The sequence below is a fragment of the Plecotus auritus genome (assembly GCF_963455305.1).
Source record: "Plecotus auritus genome assembly, chromosome: 2".
In the NCBI taxonomy this organism is placed as follows: Eukaryota; Metazoa; Chordata; class Mammalia; order Chiroptera; family Vespertilionidae; genus Plecotus; species Plecotus auritus.
In genome coordinates, this window is record NC_137771.1 from 227,694,094 (window position 1) to 227,703,012 (window position 8,919).

Below are 8,919 nucleotides of genomic sequence, written 5' to 3' on the forward strand. Positions count from 1 at the left end.
ATGACCTCTGACATTGGAATTTCACATCGTTTTCAGGTCATGAAATATTTTTTTATTCCCCCTCTGTACCCCCAACTACTTGAAAATTTAAAATCCTTTCTCAGCTCACAGACCATACAGATACAGGCAGCCAGTGAGATGCGGCCTGTGAGCCATAGTTTGCCAACCCTACTCTACCTTAGAGCAACAAGGATAAGAGAACTGGAGTAACTGTCCCTTTCCAGATTTCTGAGGTATCTTTCCTTCAGGTAAACTAACAACTGACCAGACATTCGTTGAACTTGAATGATGTCCTTATATTTGACTAATCCCTGCCCCGGCCAGGCGGCTCAGGTGGTTGAGCATTGTCCCTTACGCCAAAAGGTTGCAGGTTCCATTCCGGTCGGGGCTCAGATGGATGTTTCTCACATCCATGTTTCTCCCCCAAAGCCCTCTCTAAAATCTATATAAAACATAGCCTCAGATAAGGATTAAAACAAAAAAATTTTTTTTACTAATTCCTTAATTTCTATTCCCCTAAGAGATAATCATGTGTTGATAATAACCCCTGGTGCTTAAGAATACTGCCTTCCACTGTAAGGAGGTATTCTTATCTGGAACAGGAAAGTCACACCTGCAGTTACAGCGCAGGCACTAGATGGAAAATGCTACTTTAGGACTTGTCCCTCATTTCTTTCAAAGTCTGAGTTTTCTTGGAAGTGATTCTATAACCTAAAGGGGGAAGACTCGATATGGTCTGCATGTAAATACCAGATTTAAACACCTATAAACATCAGTGTTGAATGTGAGGCCTGAACAAGAAACCGCAGTGCGGAACGTCCCTTCCGACAGGCTTGCTTCAGAAATACCGACCACGTCTGGTGAGGAAGGCCTCCGCACCCCAAGCCGCTCCTCGGACACAAGCCGGGCTCAGGGGCAGAACAGGCTCCTCCTTCAATCACTTGCCGCAATGAGCTGTAACCCAAGAACACTTTAATCCCAAGAACACTTTAATCTGCCAAGCTCAAGTCTCTCATTACTGGGTAATTATTTTAAGTTGTCCCGTTCCAAGCAGACAAAACACCAAGGGTCATTAGTAAAGATACAAGCTAAGCTATTGGGAGGGGGGGGGGGGGGCAAGAGGGGATAAAGACCAGCTCAGCCCTCTGACAGAGGGAACAAAGGTGTTGCCATTGGAATTGTTGTTAGCCACCGCCTGGGAGCAGAAATGTCTCCACTTCCTCGTCATCAAACGTTGCCAAGCCAGCCGAGCTACAATGGGCTGGTCAGTCCCACATTTGAGTTCATTTGCACCCGCGGCCTCCAAACTGTGTCTCAAAGGCCAACATTTTGCAGCCATCACCTTCCGAGGACCCAGCCTGGATAGAACTCCAGAACAAACGCGAAACTTGTGCCAGCTTTTCTAATCAAAAAGGCCTGAGGGAGGAGAAATAGAAGGGGCTCTTCCCCAGTCAGAAAGCGTCCTGCTTGCTACATTTCAGCAACTGGAATATCACTACACTTCAATTTTTAAACACGTAAAAAACCCGGGCGGAACATTAAACTCAGATTGTATCATAAAACTCTTTGCCTACAAAGAACCATTTCAGTGAGTTATCTTACAATTTAAAACATAACCTGCTTTCCCATAAAATTAAAAATAACTGAGGGGTATTACATATAACTTGTGAAATGTTTTAAACAAAAAAGAACTTAAGATTTGCAAAGTAGGAGGCTGCTTTTTTTCCTACTAGAAAAACATATACTAGAGGGGATATAAAGCTATTTTACTGTAAACACATGCCTTCATTTGGCAATTAAGCTAGTTATTACCTCCGGGGGTCCTCAAACTTTTTAAACAGGGGGCCAGTTCACTGTCCCTCAGACCGTTGGAGGGCCGGACTACAGTTTAAAAAAAAAAACTATGAACAAATTCCTATGCGCACTGTGGGCCCGGGACGCGTCGGCTGCTAAGCAGGACAGGCAGCGGCACCCGGCGGGCCGGATCAATGTCCTCGGCGGGCTGCATGTGGCCCGCAGGCCGTAGTTTGAGGACGCCTGAGTCTTAAACCATCAACCTTTAATTCTTCCTGTAAAAATTCCTGACTAGCTCAAGAAGACCAGGAGGAAGTCTTTTCCCAGGGCTTTCCCAACCCTAAAAATGCTAACTCTGGGCAAATGTCACCAGACGTGATTAAAGCGTCCTGACCTGGGCAACCCGGAAGTGCTCTGCAGGGACCTGTCTGCATCTCACAAGCCCTCTTCCTGAGCCCATCCCAAGCATGAAAACTGTCTGCAGTTACACAGCTTTTCCTAAGTTCTCCACACAGTAGGGGCTTTATCATTCATGCATGGGCTATTCAGTCTTTCACCCACTGAAATTAAATCCCCACCTTTAAAACCTAATTTCAAAGTGAAACCAAGGACGTCAGTCCTTTCCTCAGACCTCAGCGGCCCAATCAATGCGTGACCCTCCGCCTGGGGAAGGCCCCCGTGCCCGAGGACGGGGTGGAGAGAACGTGCATCTCACAGGGCCCCCCTTTCTGTGGTTAGAAGGGGCCGCCACGTGCTGGGCTGGGGCTCCCTGGGAAGGCAGCGTGTGCCTGCCCTCTAGCGTGTCCCCTCCCCGGTGAAGGCTGCCGGCAGTCCATAAAGCTCTGATACAGCTGTCACCACCCTTTAAGGTGTGTTTTTCCCGGGGACTCCTCCATAAATACAGCCTGAGCAACCGCCTTTTCAAATGGATCTAGCCTACCCCCAAAGGCCTCTCCCACCATCTATTACTGTACTGTGTGCAATTTCAGAACTTAGCCCCACTTTTACTTGCTCTTCACGCTGAACTGAAAGCTGGGGGAATGGAAAGGATGTGTTTAAATCCACACGGTACAACAGAAGTTAAGCTGAACGGCACCTGCCAATACAGCTCTCCTTGGGAGGCCTGGTCCCTACGTCCATGTACGCCCGGAGGTGGACGAAGGGCAACAGCAGAGGCCGAGGGAAGACTGCCCGGGGCCTCTCTGGCCAACACCACTGCAGCCCCAAGGACTGGCTCCGCTCCGCCTGAAGGCCCGGACTCCCAGTGCCTGCACGTACGGGGCGGGGGGAGGGGGGGGTCTCCAGTCCACGAGGTGTGGCGAGCGCCTCAGCACAGCAGCCAGCTCACGTTTAAGCCTCAGTACGTGCTCGATGTTGGGGAGCCCAGCACAGGTCAAAGGGAATGAAAAAATGGGGAGAGGAGTAAACACTCCCAAGAGACTGGAATGCTCTTGGGGCGCCCAGGGCACCCAGAAAAGAACCAGAGACACACTCCAGTCTCCCGACTTCCAGTTCTGCTGAGCTGTCTGACATCGCATGTTTCCTAATTCCAACACAGAAACCGTCGGGGGAAGGGTGGTGGGGATACGCCGTTGCCTCAAAGGGTGATACTGTTAAGATTCCAGAATCTAAAAATATGAGCAATACCAACTTCAAATGGAGGAGCGACCACAGGCTTCCCAGGCGGGACGGCCAAGCGCTGCCGACTAAGACGGAGCTCGCCCCGCCTCCCCAGGCCCACCCGCTCACGGCGGCCCCTGCACTGAACCCCCGCGGTGTTAACTTTTTCCATCCTTCTTCTTCCAAGTATTGATCCTATTTTAGAATTCTATTTTCCTACACTGAAAAGCAGAATTGTTCAAAAGCAGCAAGTCTTTGTGTTTGTCAAACATTTACCACCTACTTAAAAATAAGTTTTGTGAAGAAGAAATGAGTTTTGTTGTTGTTGAACCTTTATTCAGGCCGAGGAACTCTTGGACACGAGCTCGCCCTGTTACCATGTCCTATTCACCGGCCTCCTCCTCCGGGAGGAGCTCCCCACGTCCCCCATTACGGCTTCTCGCCCTGCCCTCCTGTGAGGTTTCAAGGAAAGGACGGAATTACTATTTTAAACCAACTGTACTGTGTGGCTTACCTAGACTAGGGTAAAAAAATGCATGCTCCACATACAGAGCACACAGAAAACACCAGCACACATCTGTCTGGTAAAGGCAATCCCTGTAATACACCTGCAGCCGCGCTGCTAACCATGCACTTGTGGGCTGCGCTGAAGACACAGGCTGAGGTTCTCCTTGCAAAGGTTGATGAACACGTCTGCCTACACCCTGACTCTTCAGCGATGACCTTTCCTCCCTAAAACAAGGTAAACAAAAGGAACTTCAGTTTCCCAGGACCTACGGTGTCTCCTAAAAAGCACAGGCAAAATACGAGGGGGCTTAAACCATTTCCATGGACCTAAGAATGTTTCCTTTTCAGTAACGCGCTATTTTCATTGCCCCTGTTCTCTCTGTGTAGTATCTCTGGGGGGGGGGGGGGGCAGGAAGGGGGACTACTCCAGGGGCTCATCGCCACCATCGTATTTTTTCCCCAAATTCTGGGATAGCAAACTTGGGGACCCAAGGGCACCCTAAGTAGGCTCGCCACACCTGACCAGGAGGCAGAGGTGTCCTTTCTTCCCGCCCCCCCGCACCCCCGACGGTGTGCAGCCTCCTACGGCTCTGTGCTAACAACGCCGGGACCAGGATCCAGGCTGAATTTCACCCCAAACTTCCTAACAGCTACTCCTCAAAATTGACCCAAAGCTGGATTCAGACCTAAAGAGTGCCCAGGTCTCTCGCGCTGTGAGAAGCTAGACTTCAACAGTTCAGATGTAGTGGTTTTTATTATACCTGGAAAAAAAGCACACACACACACCACACCACACCACGTTACCGACTTCACGGAAGGAGGGGTTGCAGCACCGGCTGGAGGCGTCCTGCCCCAGCACGGGGCCGAAGAGCTGCCGGCCGGCCACGCCGGTACCTGCGGGGCGGGCTGCAGGTCTGTCCTCCCTGCAAACCTGGAATCCCGACCTCAAGCTCAGTCAAAAGCGGGGCAAAGTTTCTTCCGGGAGGCGCACAAAGGCCGCGACCGGGATGCATGAACCTGGGCTAAAGGCGCCAGGACCGCCGTGGCTGAAGTCAGAGAGAGAGAAGTCGGGGTGGTGAACGGGAGCGCGGCGGCGAGCGGCCGTGGTCCGGGGCTGCAGCACACGCTGGAGACCGTTTTACGGAGCGCGGACGGTTCCGGCCGGCGGAGGCGGAGGCGGAGCGGAGGTGGCGGCGGGCACAAGGCGGCTTCGCGATCGACGACGGGAGCGGGGCCGGGCGCTCGCGCGTGTCCTCCCGCGGACCTTCCACTGGACCCCGCGGCCCGCCCAGCCCCTGCCCCTGCCCCTGCCCCCCGCCTCCCGCCGGCCGGCCGTGAGCGAGGCACACCCTCCCGCGCCGCGCGCACGCGGGCACACCCCCGCCTCCCGCGCGCACGCGGCCTCGCCGAGCCGACCGGCCCACGAGCCCTCGCTGCGGACGCCCGCCCCCCGCCCGCGCCCCGGCCCCGGCCTCCTCCCGGCCCCGCGGGAAGGGCGAGGGGCGGCGGCCCAGCGGCCGTGAGGCGCCCGCACGGGAAGGCGGGTCCTCAGGGGAAGGTCACTTACCCGCTGCATGACTTTTAGGATCAAGGCCAGCTCGTAGCGGGGCATGTCCGACGCACGGCGCGCAGCTCGGACCGCCGGCTCCCGACGCTGTAGAGGACGGACCGCGCGCGGGCTCGACGAGCTGCGGGCGGGAGGCGGTGGCGGCGGCGAAGGCACGCTCCGGCCGCGCGAGCCCGGGTTTAAAGGCTCGGCAGCTGCGCACACCGCGCGCCACTTCCCGGCGCAGGCCACGCCCCCGCGCAGGCCACGCCCCTTCTTAAAGCGGCCGCGGCCCCCCGGAAGCCCCGCTCCCCGCGGCGAGCGGCCCCACGGCGACCGCGGTCCGACGTCGTAGAGCTGGGACAGCACGGTGGGCTCGGCCGGCGGGGCCCACGGAGGCCCCACGCCCCTCAGGTCTTGTCGCCGTCGCCGCCGCCACCGCCGCGCCTGCTACCTCCGGCTCTGAAAGCCGCTGGAAATTTCCATGCCCTCCGTCTCATCCTGGGTGGCGGGCGGGCGGGCATGCGCCCCGAGTGCGCGTGCGCTGCGGGCTCTCTCCGCGCGCGCGCCCCTCGCCCACGACTCCCGCCCGGAGGAACCGTCTCCGCAGCCACGCTCCCCTCCTCCCGGCGGCGTGGCGGCGGGATCCGGGCTGTCCCCGCCCCCGGAAGCGCACGGAGGTTCCGGAACGTTCCAGCTGGGACCGCGCGCCCCCCGCTGGGTGCCCGCGGCCGGAGGGGGTGCTCGGGCGGCCTGCCACGGCCCGCCGTCCTCGCGGGGCTGCACGCGGCCTCCCGGGCCCTTCCCTGGCGCAGGGGCGCGGGTGCAGGTCGGGCCCGCCCCGCGCCGGCCGCCTGACCTTGCCGGGGTCCTGCCGAAAGGGGACGGGGCGCGCGGGCGGGCCCCTCCTTCCCAGGGCAGCGATGCCCCTGAGTGAGCCGGGCACGTCCGCCGCTGGGAGCCGTGCCTGCACCCGGAGGAGCGACACGGGCGCTTGTCTTGTGAGCCGGCATGACCCACGTGCTGTCAAGGGCAGGCCGACGCTTTGGCTCAAACCACCGGTCTTAGTGCCGGCGTCCACTTAGGGGCCCGCGGAGTGCTGACAGCCCGACAGCCCGGGGGCAGCCGTGCCCGCCCCTGCCCACCGTCCTGCCGCGGCGCCGGGCCTGCAGCCGCACCCCCTGCGCTTTCTCCAGCGCCGATCCAGAGAGGAGGCCCCTGCAGCTGTCGCCGCTGCGGGCGCTCCCCATTCAAAGGGTCTCTAAGTGGAATGTCTGTCAACTTTAAAGGGCAGTAATGACCGTGGGTACAACTTACTCGGCGCTCACCGTGTAGCAGGCTCCACCTTAAGGCTTTTACGTGTCATCAAATTCTCAACAGCGGTGTGAAGCAAGTACCTATTATTATTTTTCAGTTCTTCCCCAAGCATATGGTTTTATTGATTTTTAAAGGGAGGAGGCCAGAGAGAGGGAGAGAGAGAAACATTGATTCGAGAGAGAAACATCAATCAGTTGCCTCCCGTATGCACCTGGACCAGGGATCGAACCCACAACGTGGGTATGTGCCCTGTGACCCCCGTATCCTTTGGGTGTACCTGACGATGCACCAAGTAACTATTAGTAACCCCACTTTAGGGATTCCGAAATAGAGGCACGCAAAGGTTATGTGACTGCCCCGGGTCAGACATGAATAGAAACAAAATATGGACCCAGACTATCTGACAGCTTAGTCCAGCCTCCACTTCTCCTACCACACAGTTGGAAGGTGTTGATGTTATTCTGTGGACTTCCAAATAAAACAAGAATAGAGTCCCCTTTGTCACCTTATCCAGTACTCACCATTTCTCATCTACTTCCCATCCCCCACAGAAGGCAAGGACGGTAACCTTTTCTGTGATATCTGGCTCCTAATATTTTCCATTCTTGGACTTCTCCGTAACTCATTCTTCCAAAGAGAAACAGTACAGGTATTAATATGAATTACCTGTTAGTATGAACTACTTTTACCCTCAGTTAAGAGAATACTATAAATAAGTAACAGAAGGAAGCAAGGCATTCCTGGACCTTGAAAAGTGAGTTACAGGTTTCCCAGGGTGGTCCCCATTTCAACTGCCCCCCGTGTTATCAACCACATCCCAGTTTAGGAATTAGAAAATATGGACCCGGAAATAATATGCCTGCCAAACCTAATCCCTTATTCCCATCCATGTGTGAGGATCTGACCTCCCTCCACTCCCTGTAACCTGACAGGTGGCATAAGGAAATAGCCTGATTGCATAACACCTCGGCACCTCTAACCCTCCCAAACTGGTATGTACCCACTGGCTCCTTCCATTTCTTCTGAAGGGAGAGAGAGGGCATCTACCCTGATTTGCCCCCTTGGACATTTCTTTTTAAAGCACAGCCCCAGAATGCTGGTGGGGCCATTAAAAATCAGTCATCAGATCACAGGAACGCTGCTGCAAATTTAGTATCCTCCTACTGGAACCGCAAACTTCGCCAAAAAGATTTTTAAATTTTATACTATGCATACTCAGCACTCAGAAATAGAAGACATTGCTGTTGTATTTAATGTATTAGTTTTTTAAAAAATAATTCTGATACTTAGGAATAAGTTAACCAAGGCAGTGAAAGATCTGTACACTGAAAACTATAAAACATTGATGAAAGAAATTAAAGCAGACTCAAATAAATGGAAAGACACCCCATGTTCATGGATAGGAAGAATTAATATTGTTAAAATGCCCATAGTGCTCAAAGCAATGTACAGATCCAATCCAATTCCTATCAAAATCCCAATGGTATATTTCACACAAATGGGGGAAAGTCATGAAATTCACATGGTATCACAAAAGACCCGGAATAGCCAAAGCAATTTCGAATGAGAAGAACAAGGCTGGAGGCATCACACCTCCTGGTTTCAAACTATACTACAAAGCTATAGTAATCAAAAGGCTATAGCACTGGCATAGAAACAGGCCTGTGGACCAATGGGACAGAATAGAGAGCCCAGAAATGAACTCAAGCATAGACAGTCAACTGTTCTTTGACAAGGTTGCTGAGAACCATAGTTTCTTCAATAAATGGTGTTGGGAAAACGGGATATCCACATGCGAAAGAATGAAACTTTGTCATATACCACAGGCAAGAACCAGCTCAAAATGGATTAAAGACTTACACATAAGATCTGAAACCATAAAACTCCCAGAAGAAAAACAAAATGGGAAGAGCTTCTTCACATTGGCCTTGATAGCAATTGTCTTGGTAGGACACCAGGAGCGTCGGCAGCAAAAGCAGAAACGAAAAGTGGGATTGCATCAAACTAAAAAGCTTCTGCACGACCATGGACATGATCAACGCAATGAAAAGGCAACCTCCAGGAGGGGAGAAAACATTTGCAAGCCATACATCTGAGAAGGGATACTATCCAAAATATACAAGCAACTCAGACAG

General features: G+C 53.8%; 1 protein-coding gene across 1 annotated transcript in view; it reads right to left on the reverse strand.

Moving 5' to 3' along the window:
* The window catches only part of MRPS6 (mitochondrial ribosomal protein S6), a 58,101-nt gene extending 52,008 nt beyond the window's left edge, over positions 1-6,093 (reverse strand). The window contains exon 1 of the mRNA XM_080656226.1: positions 5,489-6,093. Coding sequence (XP_080512352.1) covers positions 5,489-5,533 — 45 coding nt within the window. The 5' untranslated portion in view covers positions 5,534-6,093. The remainder of the gene's footprint in view (positions 1-5,488) is intronic.
* Positions 6,094-8,919: the final 2,826 nt, after the last annotated feature.